At 43.6% G+C, this 25749-nt stretch overlaps 1 protein-coding gene across 1 annotated transcript in view; it reads right to left on the bottom strand.

The window, feature by feature from the left end:
• The window catches only part of INPP5D (inositol polyphosphate-5-phosphatase D), a 259560-nt gene that overhangs the window by 223142 nt on the left and 10669 nt on the right, over positions 1-25749 (bottom strand). Inside the window, exon 2 of the mRNA XM_069727768.1 lies at positions 17809-17872. Coding sequence (XP_069583869.1) covers positions 17809-17872 — 64 coding nt within the window. The remainder of the gene's footprint in view (positions 1-17808; positions 17873-25749) is intronic.

The following is a 25749-nucleotide window of genomic DNA, read 5'->3' as shown; positions in this document are numbered from 1 at the left end:
AGATTAATTCAAAGAGCCTCATGCTTTAAAAGAACTTCTATACCAGTTTCAGCTGGTACAACTGTCTATGCATCTATGCCGATCGTAAAAATTCCTTTAGGAGGGGCATGAGGGATTTGGGAGCTGAAAGTCAGGAATGCAGCAAGAAGCCATAAAAGCTCTTCTACACACACATTCAGAAACAAAGGGAGCCAGAGAGAGAAGGGGGGGGGGGGGGGGCTGGCCCGCAGCTGCAAAATCATATTATATTTCATACAATATCATGACATATACAGTACAGACCAAAAGTTTGGACACACCTTCTCATTTAAAGATTTTTCTGTATTTTCATGACTATGAAAATTGTACATTCACACTGAAGGCATCAAAACTATGAATTAACACATGTGGAATTATATACTTAACAAAAAAGTGTGAAACAACTGAAATTATGTCTTATATTCTATGTTCTTCAAAGTAGCCACCTTTTGCTTTGATGACTGCTTTGCACACTCTTGGCATTCTCTTAATCAGCTTCAAGAGGTAGTCACCGGGAATGGTCTTCCAACAATCTTGAAGGAGTTCCCAGAGATGCTTAGCACTTGTTGGCCCTTTTGCCTTCACTCTGCGGTCCAGCTCACCCCAAACCATCTCGATTAGGTTCAGGTCTGGTTACCGTGGAGGCCAGGTCATCTGGCGTAGCACCCCATCACTCTCCTTCTTGGTCAAATAGCCCTTACACAGCCTGGAAGTGTGTTTGGGGTCATTGTCCTGTTGAAAAATAAATGATGGTCCACCTAAACGCAAACCGGATGGAATAGCATGCCGCTTGCAAGATGCTGTGGTAGCCATGCTGGTTCAGTATGCCTTCAATTTTGAATAAATCCCCAACAGTGTCACCAGCAGAGCACCCCCACACCATCACACCTCTTCCTCCATGCTTCACGGTGGGAACCAGGCATATAGAGTCCATCCGTTCACCTTTTCTGCGTCGCACAAAGACACGGTGGTTGGAACCAAAGATCTCAAATTTGTACTCATCAGACCAAAGCACAGATTTCCACTGGTCAATTAATTGTGTTCTTTAGCCCAAACAAGCCTCTTCTGCTGGTTGCCTGTCCTTAGCAGTGGTTTCCTAGCAGCTGTATTACCATGAAGGCCTGCTGCACAAAGTCTCCTCTTAACAGTTGTTGTAGAGATGTGTCTGCTGCTAGAACTCTGTGTGGCATTGACCTGGTCTCTAATCTGAGCTGCTGTTAACCTGCGATTTCTGAGGCTGGTGACTCGGATAAACTTATCCTCAGAAGCAGAGGTGACTCTTGGTCTTCCTTTCCTGGGGCGGTCTTCATGTGAGCCAGTTTCTTTGTAGCGCTTGATGGTTTTTGCAATTGCACTTGGGGACACTTTCAAAGTTTTCCCAATTTTTCGGACTGACTGACCTTCATTTCTTAAAGTAATGATGGCCACTCGTTTTTCTTTACTTAGCTGCTTTTTTCTTGCCATAATACAAATTCTAACAGTCTATTCAGTAGGACTATCAGCTGTGTATCCACCAGACTTCTGCACAACACAACTGATGGTCCCAACCCCATTTATAAGGCAAGAAATCCCATTTATTAAACCTGACTGGGCACACCTGTGAAGTGAAAACCATTTCCGGTGACTACCTCTTGAAGCTCATCAAGATAATGCCAACAGTGTGCAAAGCAGTCATCAGAGCAAAAGGTGGCTACTTTGAAGAACCTAGAATATAAGACATAATTTCAGTTGTTTCACACCTTTTTGTTAAGTATATAATTCCACATGTGTTAATTCATAGTTTTGATGCCTTCAGTGTGAATGTACAATTTTCATAGTCATGAAAATACAGAAAAATCTTTAAATGAGAAGGTGTGTCCAAACTTTTCGTCTGTACTGTATGTTCCTCATCCTGGCCCCATCCTAGTATATATCCTCCATCCTGGTATATATGTTCACCATCCTGCTTTATATATATCTTTTACCCTGGGCCCCATCCTGGTATATATATCCCCCATACTGTTATATATGTTCCCCATCCTGTGCCCTCCTGGTATATGTCCCCCATTCTGCTGATGTTCTTTAATGCATAGAAAAAAAATCATTATACTCACCTTCCTTCCTCTCCCGCACCATCCAGTGTCTTTTCTGAAGCCTGCAGCTGACTTCAGCATGCAAGTGATGGGAGCACATGACTTCATTGCCATGCGTTCCCAGTCACGTACACGCTGACATCAGCTACTGGCCTCTGATTGGCCCTCGGCGTGTATTGCAGTGCAAGCACCCGACTCGTCTCTGTGCCACAATACATTTCAATACACTAGGACGCACATCCAGTTGAAGACCTCGGAGGGCCTGGACGTGACCGCTGCAACAGCAATCGTTACGCACCTGGCTCCAGACATCTGTTCTTGAGATTGGGGTCCCAGAGCTCAGCAACTTATGATCTATGCTGTCAATAGGTGTTAAGTTGTAATGGTGGGACAACAAAATAAAAGGCTAAGTTTAGTACTTAATTATTTTCCATTTTTTGCTTTTCCCTCTTCTTCTTGTAAGAACCATAGCTTTTTTATTTGTTGATTTAGTCATATTACGGTTTGTTTTTTTGCGGAATGAGTTGATGCACTGGAAAGCGGGAAAAAATTGCATGTGTGGCAAAACTGCAAGAAAAAAAGCAATTCTACAATTATTTTGTTTTATTATTATTTACTATGTTCACTATACAGTAATAATTACCTGGCAATATGATTCTGCAGGTCAGTTCGATTATGGAGATATCAAGCAAGCATTGTTTTTTTTTATCTAAGTGGTGAAAAAATCGGAAATTAGTAAAAGAAAAGATTTGTTTTTGTCGCAATTTTCCGAGAACTGTAACATTTTCAATTTTATGGTCAATGGGGGTATGTTGATAGAGCAGACATTTAATGGCGTAACAATACCACAAATGTATATTTGTATTTATTTATTTTAATGGGGAAGAGAAGGGTGATTTGAATTTTGACATTCAGAATTTTTTTTTCATATTTTAAAAAACTTTTTTTTATTTTTCACTGTACTTATTAGTTTCCTTAGGGGACTTGAACCAGCGATCATTTGATTGTGCTGCATAGAGCAATATCACAGTTTGCTGTATATAGGAAAAATCATGGTCTCCTGTGAACACCAGTCAGAAGTTAGTGTCCACAGTAGAACCAGCATGGCAGGCACGGGGGTCATCAGCAGAACCCCGGGTGTCATGTCAATCATCGGAGCGTCACGATCACATCACGGGAAAGCTGACTGGTGCAAGGCATGACGTGCCCCCCTGCCAGTTATACAGTGCCTACAAGTAGTATTCAACCCCCTGCAGATTTAGCAGGTTTACACATTTGGAATTAACTTGGCATTGTGACATTTGGACTGTAGATCAGCCTGGAAGTGTGAAATGCACTGCAGCAAACAAGAATATTATTTCTTTGTTTATTTTTTTTTTAAATTGTGAAAAGTCTTTTCAGAGGGTCATTTATTATTCAACCCCTCAACCCACCAGAATTCTGTTTGGTTCCCCTAAAGTATTAAGAAGTAGTTCAGGCACAAAGAACAATGAGCTTCACATGTTTGGATTAATTATCTCTTTTTCCAGCCTTTTCTGACTATTTAAGACCCTCCCCAAACTTCTGAACAGCACTCATACATGGTCAACATGGGAAAGACAAAGGAGCATTCCAAGGCCATCAGAGACAAGATCGTGGAGGGTCACAAGGCTGGCAAGGGGTACAAAACCCTTTCGGTACAAAACCCTTTCCAAGGAGTTGGGCCTACCTGTCTCCACTGTTGGGAGCATCATCCAAAAGTGGAAGGCTTATGGAACTACTGTTAGCCTTCCACGGCCTGGACAACCTTTGAAAGTTTCCTCCCGTGCCGAGGCCAGGCTTGTCCGAAGAGTCAAGGCTAACCCAAGGACAACAAGGAAGGAGCTCCGGGGAGATCTCATGGCAGTGGGGACATTGGTTTCAGTCAATACCATAAGTAACGTACTCCACCGCAATGGTCTCCGTTCCAGACGAGCCCGTAAGGTACCTTTACTTTCAAAGCGTCATGTCAAGGCTCGTCTACAGTTTGCTCATGATCACTTTGAGGACTCTGAGACTGACTGGTTCAAGGTTCTCTGGTCTGATGAGACCAAGATCGAGATCTTTGGTGCCAACCACACACGTGACGTTTGGAGATTGGATGGGACTGCATACGACCCCAAGAATACCATCCCTACAGTCAAGCATGGTGGTGGCAGCATCATGCTGTGGGGCTGTTTCTCAGCCAAGGGGCCTGGCCATCTGGTCCGCATCCATGGGAAGATGGATAGCACGGCCTACCTGGAGATTTTGGCCAAGAACCTCCGCTCCTCAATCAAGGATCTTAAGATGGGTCGTCATTTCATCTTCCAACAAGACAACGACCCAAAGCACACAGCCAAGAAAACCAAGGCCTGGTTCAAGAGGCAAAAAATCAAGGTGTTGCAGTGGCCTAGTCAGTCTCCTGACCTTAACCCAATTGAAAACTTGTGGAAGGAGCTCAAGATTAAAGTCCACATGAGACACCCAAAGAACCTAGATGTAATGTATTGTACATAGTCTGTTAAGAGTCTTGTGCTTGGGTGCGAGGAAGACACAGGAGACAGAGGTTTAGTTATAACTTGCTTGTATTACTTCATACAAGTAGGTCACAGGGAAAAGGGCTTCACACAATTGCAGGTACACAGGCAGGAGACACGGCAGATGGCACGGCAGGTAGGAGTAAACATTAAGTCCAACATTTAGCACAAACTGGTTCCAAGTCTCTCTCTGTTACTTCCCTTGCAAATGTAGATCAGCATGCAGAAAAGTTCCAGTGTCCAGAGATCCTCAGTAGTAGATGGAGAGTCCAAGGCTTCCAGGAGCAGGTAACAGGCTGACTGCAGACATGATTCAGAAGCACTGATTGAACAGCTGAGGCTGCTTAAAAAGGCAAGAGGCTTAGAACAGGGCGGAAACACAGAAGCTAGAAACTCCATACTGACTCAGGGCAAAGTAGCTGCAGCAGGACAAAGCAAAATGGCCGACGGAAAAACCAGATTACAATAACAGAAAATCACAGCAGATATAACAAAGAGACCGAGAACCTTACACTAGATAACTTGGAGAAGATCTGCATGGAGGAGTGGGCCAAGATAACTCCAGAGACCTGTGCCGGCCTGATCAGGTCTTATAAAAGACGATTATTAGCTGTAATTGCAAACAAAGGTTATTCCACAAAATATTAAACCTAGGGGTTGAATAATAATTGACCCACACTTTTATGTTTAAAATTTATAAAAATTTAACTGAGCAACAAAACTTTTTGGTTTGTAAGATTTATGCATCTGTTAATAAATCCTGCTCTTGTTTGAAGTTTGAAGGCTCTAACTTATTTGCATCTTATTAAACCTGCTAAATCTGCAGGGGGTTGAATACTACTTGTAGGCATTGTATGTACAGTAAATGCCGTCAGAGAGTGTGAGCTGCATTTAACAGATTAACAGCCGCAGGCACGCTTCCTATTAGAGGCAGATGATGGCTGAATATCACAGCCATCACATGCTGGGAAAGATCTGGGCTCAGTTTCTGAGCCACCTTCAAAGTCAGGGAGCTGGTGTATGATGTAACTATATGTTATACGTCAGTAAGGAGTTAAGATGATGGGGTCCTAATGGCCATAGATGCAGGTGTCAGTAAAGGAAAAAAGAATTCAAGACAATTCAAAGTAGCAATCTTAGATATCAATATTGATCATTTAAATATCCTTGCCTCATAACCTGATTGTCTATTTCTGAGGGCAATTTTCTACTTAAATGCAAGTATTTTGAGCTAAAAATCAATTTTGCAATTTGATTTAATTAACAATTTGGCACCATTTTGCTTTTAAAATTTCTTTGTCTCTCTGCACTTTCAACTCTGATGTGATCTATGGTGATAAATCATCTGAGAGAAGCTCAGAAAAAGACATATAAAAGAATTAGAAACTCCCCCATCAGATTGTCAGGGCGAGCTCACTGATGGATTCTCGGTTGCAACCAGCAATAGTCAGTGCAGCACAAAATCTAGAGGCAAATGATGCAACATTTTTAATGACACCCAATTACCAAAAAATATTTTTAGCCCAAAATACATGCATTTATGTAAGAATAAAAAATTGTTGCCAAAGGTGGACAACCCTTTCTACAAAAGTAAATGACCTCCATTTACAGACAACTGTTTCAGGGTTCATGTAAAAGGATCACATTGGTGAAGTCTATGATCTCACATAACCAGGAATTTGCAGAACCTAGCAGCTATAGAGAAAGCTTTAGCATCTTTGGAACTGCTGAGCTCTGCAGATATTCTGGCATTTTTTCCACCAATTTCTACATGTCTAGTTTAGCTCCACTGTAATAAAATAGATGTGCAAAATCCACAACTTGTGTCATTGTATTAAAAAATGAGTTGTGTAATCTGGAACAAACTGTACATGTGAAACAAAAAAGGGAAGTATCTAATCACTGTACCGCAGCCAGAATCCATCTGCTAACTACCACTGAAAGCCTGAGACGCGTAGCACAGAAATGTTCTCTGAGACTCTGACCCTCTTTACAAAGTCACATCTATGGCAAGACCAGAAAAATGGTCAGACTTTCTGTGATGTTTTAAGCCTCATTCACACCAGAGATTCCAGCCCTTGTTTACTTTTTTTTTATAGATCATTGTTCATCTCTAAAATTAACATTGATAACTATTGTGGTTTTGAAAATGAGGAAGAAGTAAAGTTAGCGACGGTTGCTTTGTGTCAGTATTATTGAGTATAGCCCAAAGAGAAAACGGAGTACTCAGTCCAGGGTTTGTAAAAAGTACATATTACTTTATTCCATCAATAATTTATATCAAACAAATATAACACAAATTTACATATAGAGGGTTAGGTCAGTCACAGGTATACCGGCAAAGTAGTATCAAAACATAAAGTGCCTAGTGCTCATAGTCATTATGGGAAGCATCACCCATCAGCACATATCTTAGCTCACATCAAATTTACTGCATAATTGCGGCATAGTAGTATGTAACAGTAGTTACAGTAGTTATCAGGGGAGTTTACCCATCTAGTTATCAAGAGCCGGACCCGTGTCTCGCCGCCACCGACGCGCGTTTCGCTGCTCTTTTTCAAGACCGCACCTTATGCTTCCCATAATGACTATGAGCACTAGGCACTTTATGTTTTGATACTACTTTGCCGGTATACCTGTGACTGACCTAACCCTCTATATGTAAATTTGTGTTATATTTGTTTGATATAAATTATTGATGGAATAAAGTAATATGTACTTTTTACAAACCCTGGACTGAGTACTCCGTTTTCTCTTTGGGCTATATTGTAACTAGGAGTTTCCACTCGAAAGAGATTGTCAGAGACACAAGGGTCTTATAGACGTGTCTCATGGGCTTCAGATTATTAAGAGTGTTCTATTTGGTTTGGCTTTATACAGTATTATTGAGTGCAGGACTCCACAGCGTCTGTGTCAGTTGGAAGATGACCCGAACAGCACCTATTCTTGGCTCCCTTCCATATGTTGTACTGGCACACACTGGACAAATAGCCATGCCAGTATCTAATTATAAGCATAGGAATATGGGTAAAATAAATAATAGTGCCATGCATTGGTTCCTATAATGCTCCCACCACCATATACTGCAAATAAAAAATACTGCACAATGGCCTAAAACACGATAGATCTGAGTTGTACAGTTCTGACAGAAAGTAAGCCAACTACAGCGGTGTAAATTTAGATCAGACAGTTTTAAAATTAAGAGGATCTGTTATCCAACAGTCATGAATACACAGTAATCCAGTATATACAGCTCTGGCAAAAATTAAGAGACCACTGCACAGTTTTATAAAAATGAGTTTCTCTACATGTCTGACAGCCATTCCATTCCAGTGTCAGATGAATTCCAACCAGAGTACACCTCATGCTACTTAATGTGCTTCTGATTAGGGGATCGCCTGAACCAAAACTTATTTAGTGAAGGAAAGAATTAAAAAAAACACTCCTGCTGTGGTGTTCACAATCTTCTTGCAGGAGGACAAGCTGGATGGCAAAACAAGTGCTAGTATTATCCCAAAAGTAATAGGAATGAAAAAAAATAACTTTTAACCATGCCAAAGGAGTTGAAAAGAAAAGTCTTGAGTGAGGAAAAGAAGGGCTTAATTCTGGCTTTACTAGCAGAGGGACACAGTGAGCATCTTGTTGCCTCTATCCTTAAAATTTCTAAGACGGCAATCCATTACAACAAGGTCAAGCAGCAGACACTGGGGACAAGAAAGCTACAGATCGGCAGAGGGCGAAAACGACTCTCCACTGACCGAGATGACCGTCATCTTATTCAAATCTCACTCAGCAACCGCAGGATGACATCAAGTGACCTACAAAAGGAATGGCAAATGGCAGCTGGGGTGAAGTGCACGGCAAGAATAGTTCGTAACAGGCTCCTAGAGGCAGGGCTCAAGTCATGTAAAGCTAGAAAAAAGCCTTTCATCAATGAGAAGCAAAAGAAAGCCAGGCTGAAGTTTGCCAAAGACCATAAGGATTGGGCCATAGAGGACTGGAGTAAGGTAATCTTCTCTGATGAGTCTAATTTTCAGCTTTGCCCAACACCTGGTCGTCTAATGGTTAGACGGAGACCTGGAGAGGCATACAAGCCAAAGTGTCTTGCACCCACTGTGAAATTTTGTGGAGTATCGGTGATGATCTGGGGATGCTTCAGCAAGGCTGGAATTGGACAGGTTAATCTTTGTGAAGAACGTATGACTTAAGCCGCATAGAAGGTTACCCCAGCAAAACAGTTGATCAGTTGATTCCTTCTGCTCAGGCAATGTTCCCCAACTCTGAGGACTGTTTTTTCCAGCAGGACAATGAACCATGCCACACAGCTAGGTGAATCAAGGTGTGGATGAAGGGCCACCATATCAAATCCCTGTCTTGCCCAGCCCAATCTCCAGACCTGAACCCCATTGATAACCTCTGGAATATAATCAAGAAGAAGATGGATAGTCACAAGCCATCAAACAAAGAAGAACTGCTTACATTTTTGCACCAGTAGTGGCATAAGGTCACCCAAAAGCAGTGTAAAAGACTGGTGGAAAGCATGCCAAGACACATGAAAGCTCTGATTAAAAATCATGGTTATTCCACAATATATTGATTTCTGAACTGTTCCTGAGTTAAAACATTAGTATTGTTGTTTCAAATTATTATGAACTTGTTTTTTGCATTATTTGAGGTCTGCAAGCAATGCATTTTTTTGTTATTTTGACCATTTTTCGTTTTCAGTAAATAAGTACAAAATTTATTGCTTGGAAATTCGGAGACATGTTGTCAGTAGTTTATAGAATAAAAGAACAATTTACATTTTACTCAAAAATATACCTATAAAGAGTAAAATCAGACAAACTGAAAATTTTGCAGCGGTCTCTTAATTTTTGCCTGAGCTGGATATATATTCAAAGACAACACTTAAAGTAGGTTATCTGAGACTTTGGTTATTTTTTCCTACGGGGCTAAAAACTTACAGTTATTGATAACTTCTGACGCGCCTTCACATTTACTAGAGTACAACTAACTGCCTTTGGCGTAATTGATTCCTCCAGATTGTGACTTTTTATGATGGTATACATATATCTTATGTCTGCTGGGAGCAGCCTTTATACTACATTCCCTACAGTTAGTCTGTAACTGATGAAGGTCTATGCGACTGAAAGGTTTTCTATATACAACAAGTTTGGACTGCATTACAGTTCACCTTGGCATCTTGAAATTGAGTGCCGGGTTTATATTTTATACTTCTTTATGGTTTGGGAACCTACCTTGGCACCTGCTACAGTAGTGCTCACGGTGTTTTTTCATTAACATCATACTGATTTTCAGCTGGCTTCCTGCAGTTTGGCAGTGGGGAGCCGGCTGTTAATCAACATGACTTCAGCAGTCATGCCCTGTCCACAGAGCAGAAGAGAAGAAGCCGTAGAGTCACCTGCAAGAGTGGTCCATTACCACTGATCCAGCAGTGATCATTACCAGGTTGAACAGGCAGGTAATTAGCACCTACCGGCCTGTAAATTCTTATCCACATAGATGAATTATCAAGTCCCGGATAATCCATTTAAGGGTTGCCTCTTTATATTCCGTATATATAAATATATATATATGGATTACTGTGTGTTCCAACCAGTGCTGATTCTCTGTTAGTGTCGCATGATGCATCATACTAACTAGTTCAATATTCATCATGGAAAGCATCAGTAAAGGACATCTTTTATGCCACATATTCACTCATTACCGTGTAACGGTCCAAGCACTGACTGTCCGCTTTACTCTTGACCCAAACTTGACATCATCATAAATGTTTATGAGATTGTTCAGTTCATTTGGTCAATGAATCATAGTCCGTGCACGGACCGTGATGTGTGATTGCACAGCCTTAGTCTGGAGCACTCGGAGCACTCAGCATGCCCCTGCAGTTACCAAACAGCCCATTGATTTGCAATGGTTTATTAGACCTCTGATGGCACTACAGGAAGATTAAACACTTGCTAAAAACCTGAAGCATGCAGGACAGCCATGTCCTCAGAACCTTCTCACAAAGTCATGTCTATGGAAAAAACAAAAAAAGGCCCAGGTTCATCCGCAGTGATCACACGGTGATCAACTTAATTAGCAGAAGAACCTTCTAGCAAAAAATGATTGTCCAAAGTGGACAACCCCTCAAATTTTTACATCCATTGCATTTTTTTTGTCGTGTATCCATCTAGCACTACAGTTATCGGAACAGTATCCTGGTGGTCTTGAGAGCTGAGATCCTCCTGCGTTCCTTGCTGGCCCAGTGTCTACATTGAAGATGTTCTGATGATTTGCTTTCTTGGAAGCATGGTCTTTATTGAAGCCACTATGCATTGACCCAAGAGATACTGGCCCCCATCTTGTGTGCAGCGCAGACTGATATTGGCGAGCCTTCTGGTTTATTAGGGAATGGAAAAAAATAGTCATGAGCTCCTCATCATAGCTCACAATAGTGGTTGTTAGACACTACTGTCACAAAAACTGAAAGCAGAAGTAGGAGCACAATGAGACAAGTTTACAAGAAATGAATGCAAACTGCTGCAGCCTACGAGTTTAATTTTTTTGGTTTGAGAACACTTTCATTTCAGATAGGTTGTTAATAACAATATAAATACATAAGGCCAGCTTCAGATGGGAATAACATGGGCACAGCTGCAGCAGTGATAACAAGTGGTTCTACTGAACCAAGCATACTGTAGGTCAGAATTGGATCAAAAGGGTTGGTTGAAACTGGCCTGATTCTACTGACTGATGCTACTCATGATAAGAAATAGTGCCACAATGAAGACAATAGTAGTTTGTCATTTCGGAAGCCATTGCGAGAGTAGTTAAAGGTACCGTCACACTAAGCGACGCTGCAGCAATACCGACAACGATCCGGATCGCTGCAGCGTCGCTGTTTGGTCGCTGGAGAGCTGTCACACAGACCGCTCTCCAGCGACCAACGATGCCGGTAACCAGGGTAAACATCGGGTAACTAAGCGCAGGGCCGCGCTTAGTAACCCGATGTTTACCCTGGTTACCATCGTTAAAGTAAAAAAAAAAAAACACTAGATACTTACCTACCGCTGTCTGTCCCCGGCGCTCTGCTTCTCTGTACTGGCTGTCAGCGCCTGGCAGCCGGAAAGCAGAGCGGTGACGTCACCGCTCTGCATTCCGGCCGCTGTGCTCACAGCCAGAGCAGAGAAGCACAGCGCCGGGGACAGACAGCGGTAGGTAAGTATGTAGTGGTTGTTTTTTTTACTTTAACGATGGTAACCAGGGTAAACATCGGGTTACTAAGCGCGGCGCTGCGCTTAGTAACCCGATGTTTACCCTGGTTACCAGCGAAGACATCGCTGAATCGGCGTCACACACGCCGATTCAGCGATGTCAGCGGGAGATCCAGCGACCAAAGAAAGTTCTGGACTTTCTTCCCCGACCAGCGACAGCACAGCAGGGGCCTGATCGCTGCTGCCTGTCACACTGGACGATATCGCTAGCCAGGACGCTGCAACGTCACGGATCGCTAGCGATATCGTCTAGTGTGACGGTACCTTAAGGGTCATCTACAGCAGTTCAGATGTAGGAATTGTCAGGCTATGTGCACACGTTCAGGTTTTTTCGCATTTTTTTCCGCATTTTTCGCGATAAAAACACTATTAAAACTCATTAAAACGCATACATTATGCATCCTATCATTTAGAATGCATTCTGCATGTTTTGTGCACATGATGCGTTTTTTTCCACGAAAAAAATGCATCGTGGTAAAAAAAGCAGCATGTTCATTAATTTTGCAGATTTTCTGCATTTTTCCCGCTATTCTATGTATTTGGGAAAAAACGCACAAAAAACTCACCAAAAACGCATCAAAAACGCATGAAAAAATGCAAAAAAAACGCATGCGGATTTCTGGCAGAAATGTCCGGTTTTTATCAGGAAAATTTCTACCAGAAATCCTGATGTGTGCACATACCCTTAGCAATGGAGAATTGTTGCAGTAACTGGAGGAGATTTGGATGTGAAATCCTATTAAAATCAGCTGCCAGATTTCACAATAGAAACTGTATATATTATTTAATGGCTCAGTAGGGTCTCCACCTACCCAGCGTGGCTGACAGCTGCAGCTTGTACTGAGCAGTGTGAGATTTCAGCAGCAGCATGGAGGAAGGACACTGTGGAACTGTCAATATGGAAATTGAGTTTAAACTTTCAAAACATATTATACAACCATTAGTAAAGGTTTGGCGTATTTAATGCACCAAGTCATTAGGTCTCAGACATTAATCTAATATGGTATGCAGTTTGTATTGTAAAATTTGGTGACAGATCCACTTTAGTATCAAACTCAGAAAATTATGAGATGAAATTATTCACCAGTCCTTGAATATTACAAATTTTCTGACCTCTCAAATGTCTTGATCTCTTTTTTTTAGCAAGTATTTGCAATCCCCATATAACATTCATTCTGGGACATCTTATGTTAGATCTCAGCTGTTCCTCTGTATTTCCCCCTGGCAATGTAGGAGTGTGACAATGTCAGTATGTGTAGAGACACCCTATTAATAAAAGGAAATGTAACACCCATTGTTAATTACCGTAGTTAAACATTTAGTGATCGTGCAGATAACCGTATTATCTGTAAGATCGAATCACACTTGGACCAATATTATTCTATGGGGCCATATAAATGTCTGATGAAACTATTTGTTCCACTCCTGGTTTTGGCTTACAAATACTGATGTAAAATACTGACCAAATACTGCTAGTGTGACGGCAGCCAGAGGAAACACATGCAGGGATTGCCTACCAAAAAAGGCAAACGATACATGTGGTGCGGCTGTCGAACAGTTGTGAAACATGCAGCAGCGGGGACTCGAACATATTTTTTGAGCACGTTGAAGTCACTTGGTTAGCACACGAGCATGATCGGAAAACATCTTATCTGAGCCCGCTCACTCATCACTAGAAATAATCACAACATGCACAATTTGCATCTGATATTCGGATTGTACCCATCCCTACAAGTCAACGAGTGATTGGAAAATACACTTGACATCTGAGTGTAGTCTGAATTTCACGGACTGACAAATTGAAGAAAATGGAGAAATTTTGTTTCATCTTCTCCTCATCCAAGAAAATCGGATCAGACTATGATCACATTCTAATCAGAGTTTAGCATAATCAGCCATATTCTCCCGCATGAGAGAATCATACAATGGTAGGCCAGTCTCACACGTCCAGATAATTCCGGTACCGGAAAAATCGGTACCGGAATTATCCGTGTCTGTGTGTCCGTGTGCTCACATGGCACATCAGTGTGGCACACGTGCGGCATCCATGTGCTGCCCATGTGCCGACTGGGTACCACACGCACCGTGCAGGAGACAGCGCTACAGTTAAGCGCTGTCCCCTGCATCTGTTGCTGAAGCTGCCATTCATTTCTTCTCTCCAGCACCTCCCTATGGGGAGGTGGAGCCGCATATTCATGACTGTAATGGGCGGCACCACGTTACCGCTCATACAGGAGAAGCTGCGGCGAGGAGAAGAAGCAGCGAGGGAGCCGGGTAAGTATTTTATTAACAGCGGGGGTGGCGCACAGGGGGTGGGAGGGGGTTGGGGACAGGGATCTTTTTTTTAAACACCAAAAAAAAAAAAGATTTTTCATATCTTCTCTCCAGCGAACGCTGCTGGAGAGAAGAAATGAATGGGGCTTCAGCACCACACTGGGGGGACAGCGCTTACTGTAGCGCTGTCTCCTGCACGGAACACGGACTGCACACGGACAGCATCCGTGTGCGGTACGTGTTATACACGGACCATTGACTTTAATGGGTCTGTGTAATACGTGCGCTCCCACGAACACTGACATGTCTCCGTGTTTTTCAGATGGACACACGGTCCGTGAAAACACGCTGACATGTGCAGAGACACATTGATTTGAATGTGTCTACGTGTGTCAGTGTCTCTGGTACGTGAGGAAACTGTCACCTCACGTACCGGAGCCACTGACGTGTGAAACCGGCCGTAGAGTTGGAAGGAACCTCCAGGGTCGTCATGTCTAAACACCCCCCTCAATGCAGGAGTTACTAAACTATCATACACAGATCTCTGTCCAGCCTCTATTTGAAGACTTCCATTGAAGGAGAACAAACATAAAGAAGAGGAATGTCACTGTGCCGACATAGAAGGAATACAATACAAATGTTTACAGCATTGGAGGCCCTTTTACAAACTTACAGCTGCTAAGGCTAGGGTCACATTGTGTTAGTGCAATCCGTTTAGCGCTAGCAGATTGCGCTAACGCAATGTTTTTACCGGGGCCGCGTTCCGGGGTCGCGGTAACGTCCCCGCTCTCGCAGATCCCCGATCTGCGAGAGCGGGGAACGGACCGCGGGCGCGCCTCGGACGCTGCAAGCAGTGTTCGCGGCGCGCCACAAAACACCGGAGCGTCGCTAGCGCGTGCCGAACATGGCACGCGCTAGTGCTGCGCGTTCCCATTGCCGTGAATGGGCGCGCTAACGGACGCGTTGCACGGCGTTAATTTCGCCGTGCAACGCTGTCCGTTAGCGCGTTCCCATTAACGCAATGGGAACCTAGCCTAAGACTGTTTTTTTCTGCTTGGATAGTTCCATTTTGTACACCCTTACATTATGGGTGCATTCTAGCAAGTCAGTTCATACTACATTTTTTTTTAGGAAAGAAAATTATTTTAATTTAGATTAAAGTATTTAACGCAAAGTCAGAAATGTGAGAGATTCCAGGAAATGTGCAATGATTGTTTAACACAGAGGCTTATAAATATACCGTATTTACTGACAATTAACATGGCTGAGTCAGAACCTAGAAAAACTAATTTCAACTTTGCTCGCAGTGAGATACGCCAAGATCCCGGTAATGATACGCGGTAATGGCATCCTGTGTGCTGAACAGCCATATTTACTAAACAGCCGGGCTTCATGTAATGGCACGTGACGCGAACAGAAGGCGCAGTACACAACAGGCACTGCTAGATCGACTGCAAAAATACATCCCAGCATCATCATTTCTAGTTTGGAAGGCTTTAGATTTTTTTTTCCACGCTTGCATTCATGTTTGCAGTTTTGATAAACAAATATTCCAGAATTATTCTTAGCCAGTTTTGTAATATGAATATATTGGGCATTGTATCCAGGACAAAGTGTAACCAGTATATTCTTCTGTCTTGCAAAGACATTTAAATCTGCTATTCGAGAGCATATTGCCGAAAGTATTAGTATATTTGCTGGTAGGCACAGATCTTGCATTTGGATCCCACCTGGACTAAAATAGACTTTGCAATGAAAGATTATACGAACCTACCCCTTCTCAGTGCATTGCATCCTTCCTCTGGCTGACTCTGTCCACTTGTTTTAGCTAGACTTCTAAAAAGCTCATTTTATTTTCAAGCAGAAAAAGTTTCAAAAAATATTTTACAGTCATTCTGACATGGATTTTCAAAGTAAGTACATCGGCTTCACTAGGTCTCTATGGGAGTATTTCGACTGATGAAGGATTGAGTAGTTTCAATCCAAATTTCCAATCCTTTCATTGTACAGATAAATCACTGCAAGGAGAGTTCGGTAGCTGCTTTTTCCCATAGAGAACAAGTGAATGCTCAGCTGAGTTGGGTGACAGATATCTAAGGTGTATGGGCACATTAAGACATTTATTTACATTTAGTTTATATTTTAAAATTTGACAACTTCCCTGTAACATTTTAATACATCACATATAACCCGTAGCCCTTACAGGGGTTGTCCGGCTTTGGGGTACAAGTCTGCTGTCACTCTATGACTGCGCACTTTATGGATTCTCTGGTGCCAGGACCGGGAATGGGTGATCATGTGACCACAAGTATACAATTTGCATACTTCCGCCACATTCCGACTAGACTTATCAAGTCTCTCTCACTTCACTTTTGTTGCACACGTCTAGTCGGCACATGACAATGTATGCAAATTGACTACTTGCAGTCACACGTCCACCAGTTCCTTGATCGAACAACAGAGAATCCTGATAGAGCGCACTGTGAGGATTCACAAGTCTGCAGTCACATAGAGTGACTGCAGACTTGTACTCTAAGGCCAGACAACCCCTTTAATTAACCATAGTAGCTATGATGGCATAGTGGCTTTTTGGCATCCACCTTACAACTGAGGCACATATCCAGTCACCATTACCAATCCAAATTGTAAACTTCAGAAGCTGGGTCCTCAGGATATCAGCTGCACTCGACCAGTAGCGTACTGGAGCGGTAATAAATGATCGCAGAGTGACTCACATAACTACAGCACACGCCAGCCAACATCTACACAAGATTTGGGACAAAATCAAATCACTGCATTGAAAACCTTCATCCTTCACCAGCTACAAAGGAGGAATTACTGGGATCAAGTGAATCATTTCATGAAGTTTGCTCAATGTGTTTTCTCTGGAGGATTGTATGTCACCTGCTACTTTATCATTAAATTTTAGAAACCAAAAGGGAGAAAGTGACAAATGATTGATCAGATGTACAGGATGACAATGACGCACAGTTAACATTTAGACAGCGAACAATGCAATATATAAGGGTTTGTTAAATAGGACCTTAAATAGGACCTGACACTAGCTGCAAATACCGTATGTACTTTACCTGGTATAAATATTGCCGTTCTCTAGAATCCGGCTTTGGTTTTCTTTTGTTCCTGCTCCCCTCCTTTCCTGAGATATGGCCTCATCTGCCCTGTTTTGTAAATCTAGACTTATTAGTCAACTGGGCATGGTCCTCAAGATGACTCCCACAGAGAAGAGTTGAGGACCACACCCACTTGTTTTTCAAGACTAGTTTTATATACAGGAAAGAGAGGGCCATATCCCAGGAATGGAGAGGCATAGGAAAAAAATGAAAAATGATGCCAGAATCTGAAGAACAGAGGCAAAGTAAGAAAATATATGTGTGTGAAGAACACATATACTGTGGTATGCTTACTGTAGGGTGTAAATGGGTGGTGCATGACAAAAGATACCGTGTTACTGTATATACCATGCCATTGGATCAGACACCTGCCATAACACATTGTATCTGTTTTCTAGAGAATTCTTTTAAGCCATTGTTATTTGAGAATAGAATTAGATGTGGATTTTTACATACAAAAAAACTTACATAATAAATGTATGTAAATGTCTCTTACCTGCACTGAAAGCTGGTTCTCATTGTTCTGTAAAATCCTGTATGTGTAGACGCACTTCTGGAATCTGAAATCACAAGTGGTACTGTCACACAAGATCCATAGTATATACCTCACTCAGTAATACCCTCACTCTAGACTTTCCTCCCATTTACCCTAACACCTTGGATGATACAAAAGTCATTTTAACCCATCGGATCCTGGAGGCGTTCTTCAATATTTTTGCACTACTGACTGACTGAACAATTAGATTAATGTACAATGCTTGTTTCGGAACTTTCTATTCATGCACACTCAGATGTACTAAGCTGGAGAAATAAGAGCTATAATGTTCATGGGTAGCGTTTTTGAAATAGTTTTGCATCTTCCTAATTTTTCCAGAAGGTGCCGTGTATAACTTGTGTTTCACAATATTAAAAAAAATAAAATAAAATAAAAAAGGGGCCTTATCACAGTTTAATAAGACCAGCTTACTATTGGCTTTTTCTCACAGCAGGAAAAATGGACAAATATATAATACTAGATGGTGGCCCGATTCTAACGCATCGGGTATTCTAGAATATGTATGTAGTTTATTTATGAAGCTTATGAAGATTTCAGAATAAGGCTAGGGTCACATTGCGTTAGTGCAATCCGTTTAGCGCTAGCGGATTGCGCTAACGCAATGTTTTCTATGGGGCTGCGGTCGGGGTCGCGGTAATGTCCCCGCTCTCGCAGATCCCCGATCTGCGAGAGCGGGGAATGGACCGCGGGCGCGCCTCGGACGCTGCAAGCAGCGTCCGCGGTGCGCCAGGAATCACCGGCGCGTCGCTAGCGCGTGCCGAACATGGCACGCGCTAGTGAAGCGCGTTCCCATTGCCTTCAATGGGCACGTTAACAGACGCGTTGCACGGCGTTAATTTCGCCATGCAACGCTGTCCGTTAAACGCGGTCCCATAACGCAATGGGAACCCAGCTTAATGCAATGAATACACAGGATTCGGCCGGCCGGGCGCGACCAAATCCGTGCCAATTCGCGGCCGGACTGCGTCTGTCGCTGATTGTTCGTGGCCGGCCGGGTGCGAACAATCAGTGAAGCCAGGGCGACCTCCAGGTTTTTGAGGGCCCCGAGCGAAAGTGTCTCACAGCCCACATAGCATATAACACAGCCCACGTAGTATATAGCACAGCCCACGCAGTATATAATACAGCCCACGTAGTATATAGCACAGCCCACGTAGTATGTAGCACAGCCCACGCAGTATATAACACAGCCCACGTAGTATATAGCACAGCCCACGTAGTATATAACACAGCCATGTAGTATATTGCACAGCCACGTAGTATATAGCACAGATCACGTAGTATATAGCACAGCCCACACAGTATATAACACAGCCCACATAGTATATAACACAGCCACGTAGTATATAGCACAGCCACGCAGTATATTGCACAGCCACAGCCAAAAATAGCTATATACTCTCCTTCCGGCGGCCCCCGATCCAGCCCAGGCCTTTAGCGATGCTCCTCGTGACGCTCAGTTCCCAGTAATGCCTTGCGGCAATAAACTGTGATGATGTAGCGGTCTCGCGAGACCGCTATGTCATCTGCAATGCATTCTTGAGACCGGAGCGTCGCGAGGAGCGGGAAAGGCTTCCGCGGACGCCGGAAGGTGAGAATATAATGATTTTTTTTATTATTATTTTTAACATTATATGTTTTTACTATTGATGCTGCATAAATAGTTGATCTCACTTACACTGCCATTAGGCAGCGTTAACGGACTGCGTTACACCGCGTTATGCCGCGATGTAACGCAGTCCGTTTAATGGACTGCTAAAACGCTATGTGGGCGCTGACTGGAGGGGAGTAGGGAGGGGCCAATTCACGGCCGGACAGTGCCTGTCGCTGATTGGTCGCGCCCAGCCAGCCGCGACCAATCATGATGCAGGATTTCCGTGACAAACAGACAGACAGAAAACAGACGGAAGTGGACCTTAGACAATTATACATATAGATATACCCAGATACCCAGACTGAGTCTGACATAGCAGGGGGTGTCCTTACTTAGCAATCCTCTGCTCTGTCTTAGGCCGGTTTCACACGTCAGTGCCTCCGGTACGTGTAGTGACAGTTTTCTCAAGTCCTGGAGACACTGACACACGTAGACCCATTCAAATGATTGGGTCTATGCAGATGTCAGCGTATTTTGACGGACCGTCTATCCGTGTGCAAAACACGCAGACATGTCCGTTCTTATCTGGACACACAGCCCGCCAAACGTCCCGCACACGTGCACACGGAAAACAGTGTACACTGTCCTCCGTGCGCATAGATGGCCACAGGGGAAGCAGTGCTACTGTAAGCCGCTGTTCCCCTGCGTGTGGTGCTGAACCTGGCTTTTATCCATTGTCCCCTGCTGTGTCGGCGAGCAACGCGAGCAGGGGACAATGAATGAAAGGAAAAAATGACGTGGGGTCCTCCCTATATTTTACAACCAACCCGGCATAACTCACAGGTGCGGGCTGTTTTTCTCAGGCTGGTAAGGGGCCATGCATATGGACCCCCCAGCTTAAAAACAGCAGCCCGCAGCTGCCCAGAAAAGGTGCATCTATTAGATGCACCAATTCTGGAGCTTTGCCTGGTCCTTCCCACTTGCCCTGTAGCATAGGCAAGTGGGGTAATGAGAATTTAATGTCACCTTCCTATTGTAAGGTGACACTAAGCCGGCGTAGTAATGGAGAGATGTCAATAAGACACTTATCCATTACTAATCCTAGAGTAGCTAATCAAACACCACACAGTAAGAAAAAAGTTTTAATGAAATAAAACAATATACACATTTTTTCCATCTTTATTAGTCTGCCATTCCAAGCGAAGGCCTCGATCTCCTGGAAAAAAGGTAGAAAAAAAAAACCAACAATATACCATACCTGTCCGCTGTATAGTCAGTTCCATGCCGTAATCCATATCTAGGGGAATTTACAGTTTACAATCGGGAGCGCTGCTAATGCGACCGCGTCCGGCTGTAAACTACAGGTGAATGAATGAAACACTGGGAGCGGAGCTTTGGTGACTAGTGATGAGGTCACCGAAGCTGCGCTCCCTGGCGGCCTGAACTAAAATGAACTCTTCAGCGTGGGAAAAACATAATTTAAAAGTCGCCAGGGCCTGAGCCGCACAGGAAACTAGTATGACAGGCTCCTGGATCAGGCTGCATGTATCAGCTGTTCCCTTTAAGTGGTAAGGAATTTGAGAGAAAAAAGAGTGTCCAGTTGCTTTTGATCTCCATCTCCCCCCTTCCCATAACATGATGGCGAGGTGCTGACAGGTTGTCACAGCAGCTTTGAGTCTACTGAAGGCCCTCATGTCTGCACATTCACAGCACCATCACAGTATAGCAGTCTATTGTATCGGTGACAAGACTATTGCAGGTTTAAGATCCCTAAGATGACAGATGTAAAATATACTGTATATATATATTGTAGCGTTTCCCTTACTTCGGGTCTTGGGGGACACTCACTTTGCACGGGAATAACGCATACAGGCACGATTTCTCACACAAATTAAGTCCATTTCGGTTTATTAAAGCATCATAAACCGCACCGTAAGCCAGGTTACACACAGTCTGTTACTTTATCACGTGTGGCTTTACAAAACATTCGGTAGTCTCGTCTTTTATCTCCATTACAGTTCATTACATGCATCAACGGAACATATTAAACCCCGACAGTCTGTTCCAATGGCAGATACGTCTCTGCCATATATTACGGGTTTTTCTCATACCAGGGGTTACCTCTCAGGACCTTCGGCTCCACACACTGACTCCTGCCAGTGCTGGTCCACAGGAAAACTGCCTCACTGGGATCACCGTCCTTGGGATCAGGGCACCTCGGATAGTCCAGACCCACAGCAGGAACTGTAGCTTCCCCAACACAGAAACCGTCTCAGGCTCTGTAGATGCAGCCTTTCCATGCGCTTCCAGGAAGTCCAGTCACAGGCACTTCCAACACACAGGCCATCAGTCCATGATCTTACCAAGTGCTTACAGGACTCCAGTCCATCCGAGGACAGTCCAACATCCTCGAGCATTCAGTCCATAGCCTCAGCAGTGCTTCCAGGACTCCAGCCCTCTTCAGGACAATCCAACACTGACCGTCCACTAGGTCCATGGTCTCAGGTGCTTCCAGGACTTCTCCAATGCCAGGAGACTCCAACACTGACCGTGCAGGACCTTGCACATGGAACAAACAGATCTATACACAGGAACCATGTGACCCACACCCTGGTCACCTTACATACCTGTAGCCACTCCCCTGGGTGGGAGTGTGGGTGTGTGTGGCTAGTTTGACCCTCCCATCTCTCATAACTAGCCCTGCCAGTCTCCCTTAGAACTACACCATTACTTGTGGGACTACAGGTCCCAGAACACCAACCAAACTTCAGACTGACAGCGCAGAGTGTCTTCCTCTGCAACACACACCGGCCATTTACATTCCTGCCGGACTTTGTCTCATCACATTTATGCCTCCAAGCGCATCTTGAAGTGCACATACAGCGCCCCCTGGCTGTGACATGGGTCACTGCACCACTATATATATATATATATATATATATATATATATATATATGTCTGCTAGTGTGGTGCTTTTGCAGCCCACTATAGTACACCCAAGCAACATTGAGCAAAGCACAGGGTCAAAGACTGTTTAAAGTTGGGCATAGTCCCCTCTGGCTTCTTTCTCATTTTCAGATTACAAAGAGAAAAAAAACCCCCATAAAAAAGATACTTTATTAAATAACACAAAATAGAACAAAACCCCAAAAAGACAAGAAAGCCCTAAATACTCGGGCAATCCACCAAGGGAGAAAAAATTCTACCCACCTAGATAGTCTATTGGTAGGCTGGAAGACTATATAAAATAGGACCAATGTATACACTGATAATATACTGGTGGTACAAACGTGTGTTGACCTACATCAAATACCAAGGGTGCAAGGATATATGTGAAATTATCCCTACAGTAGATGAAAAAAAATATCCCTGAGACTGTACACCTACCTAGATGCGGAGGTTGGCACCCTAGAAGATGAAACGAGAATGGCGCCCCCGCTCGTGCGATGGCTGACCCTAATCTCCTACTATCTCCCTATAAGGAGTAGAGCAGGAAAGAGAGGCCAGATGGCTGATAATGTTCAATGAAGTTTATGTGTTATGTGATTTACTAACACAGTCGGTCCTCCCCTCCAATGTGATGTTAGAAAAAAGGGATAGTACTTATAGATAAACCACGCACATATCACAAATCAAATCTTGGCATACCTAGTAATATGCCCTTATACACAGTACCAAGTGCAACAGAGATCCTATCCTCACCAGTCCCACCACAAATACATAAAAAGCCAAATACAAAACAGGTAAATATGCCGCGCCTAATATCCAAGAGTGTCACCACATATAACCACTCCACATAGCAGTACAAAGAATGTACAATATGCACAAAACGATACTTATCTGCTATGTTTGTATCAAATCAGTAGTGGACAGACCAATCCGGTGACACTTAGGCGGCTACAGGCACATAAATGACTCTCGACGCGTTTCCCCCAACACGGGTTCATCAGGAGAGGTAAGAAGATAACATGGCAGTAGATAACATGGCAGTATGGAATTGTCCAGAAAATATATATGTCTGCTAGTGTGGTGCTTTTGCAGCCCACTATAGTACACCCAAGCAACATTGAGCAAAGCACAGGGTCAAAGACTGTTTAAAGTTGGGCATAGTCCCCTCTGGCTTCTTTCTCATTCTCATCTAAAGGAAGTAAAACTGTTCTGCTTGTTTGTTACTGCTGAGAAAATGCGTATGCCAGTGGGTTGTAATGTTAAATTAAAAGCCTGTTCCAGCAGTTAATATTAACTACACAGTCCGCAAAGATCTGGTACATAGTTAAACCCCATTGCATTCTAACAACATCTCAGTGTAGACTGGTGTCCTGTTATCTGCAGAATGCCCCTCAGGTATCAATGAAAAGTCGCAGCTGCTTTAGAGCCTACATGCCCCACTCTAAAACTACTGGATAATTGAATCTGCCCTGCTACAGTTTCCTGATACTTCTCCAATGCTGCAGAGACAAAGCTGCCTCTGCTATTAGCATGGTAAAGTGCAGCCAAGGGAGAAGCTCAACCGTGCCACTCGTCTGAACAGTCAATCTTCAGGAGCACACCCCACCTTCCTCTTCCATCCCGGAAAATGGGAACTTGGAAAGCACAGGAGGAGAATTTTGGCATCAGAGGTGAAGATTATGCTCCGTATGTGTAAAAATATGCCACAAAATTCTGTGATAGGAATGCCCCTTAAAATGTTGTTAGGTGTCATAGCACTGTTACAAGATATACCAAGGCTAGGGGCTTCTTCCCTATTTCTAAACCTAGGGGCGCCCTAATTATCTCTGCCCCTTGGATTATTTCTGATGGTGAAGACTGTTGTGAATTATGTGGCAGAGCTCCCTCCTGTGGTCACAAGTGGTACTTCAGCTGATTCTCTCTGTGAGCTTCCGTTGGTGGAGGAAAGTGGTACTGCGGCTTCTGAGTTTCCTTCCTCAGGTGATGTGGTGAAGTCGTTAGGTGCTGATCTATTTAACTCCACCTAGTGCTTTGATCCTGGCCTCCAGTCAATGTTCTAGTATTGGACCTGTTTCCTCCTGGATCGTTCCTGTGGCCTGCTGCTCTGCATAGCTAAGTTCTGCTTTGCTATTTTGTTTGCTGTTTTTTTCTGTCCAGCTTGTCTATTTGTTTTTTCCTGCTTGCTGGAAGCTCTGGGACGCAGAGGGTGTACCTCCGTGCCGTTAGTTCGGTACGGAGGGTCTTTTTGCCCCCTTTGCGTGGTTTTTGTAGGGTTTTGTGTTGACCGCAAAGTTACCTTTCCTATCCTCGCTCTGTTCAGAAAGTCGGGCCTCACTTTGCTCTGAGGCAAGGTAGGCTTATTTTCTATCTTCAGGCTAGCTAGTTTCTCAGGCTGTGCCGAGTTGCATAGGGAGCGTTAGGCGCAATCCACGGCTGCCTCTAGTGTGGTTGGAGAGGATTAGGGATTGTGGTCAGCAGAGTTCCCACGTCTCAGAGCTCGTTCTATGTTTTTGGGTTATTGTCAGGTCACTGTATGTGCTCTGACCTCTATGTCCATTGTGGTACTGAATTACCTTATCATAACAGAAGACGCCAAGGCCACATGCCTTGCTTAGGCCCTAAATTAGCCCTTATCTGTCCCATCCCCCACCCAGGTAAGCTGGGAGTTGTAATGTACAAGAATATGCAAACCAGACTAACAAGGGAAGACATAAAGGGATAAAAGAAAATAGCAATCATACAAATATGCACTCACAAACAACATCAGGAACTAAAAGAAAGAAAAAACATAGGAGAGGATGAGGATATGGACACAGACAAAATCACCAAGCAGCAGTCTTCAAAACAACACTCCAAACGTCTCCTCAAACAACCAACACCTCCAACTCCAGAACCAGGCAGTATGAAACTAATATTGGCAATCCCTAAATGCCAGAGGTGAGTATATATAGCAGAGGGGAGAGGCCAACACTGAATAGCCGAGACCATCAAAGCTGGAAAGTTCCAGGAACCCACAACTAAAGAGATTAACCCCTGCAAGGCTACCAGAAACCTGCACTGTTTAATATGATGGTGAAGTGCTTCTAATCAGTGCAGGAGTATGTGTAATCAGACACCGCGGTCTTCTGGCACCTCTCTGTAAACTCGTGACAATACCCCTCCTTCTAAGAGGGACCTCAGGAACATCAGGCCCGGGTCTATTAGGGTGTGCGAAGGGAAAAGACTAGATCAACCTGACCGTATGGACATCCGATGCTTGTACGTGACCCGTGGAAGCGTGTTAAACGCGGAACGGTCGTAGTCCTGTCCTTTTGCCTGCATACCTGCTTTCGTCCTGC

Source organism: Ranitomeya imitator, chromosome 5 (assembly GCF_032444005.1).
Source record: "Ranitomeya imitator isolate aRanImi1 chromosome 5, aRanImi1.pri, whole genome shotgun sequence".
Lineage (NCBI taxonomy): Eukaryota > Metazoa > Chordata > Amphibia > Anura > Dendrobatidae > Ranitomeya > Ranitomeya imitator.
The sequence above is the reverse complement of the archived record's forward strand: the minus strand, read 5'-3'. Positions and strand labels throughout refer to the sequence as shown.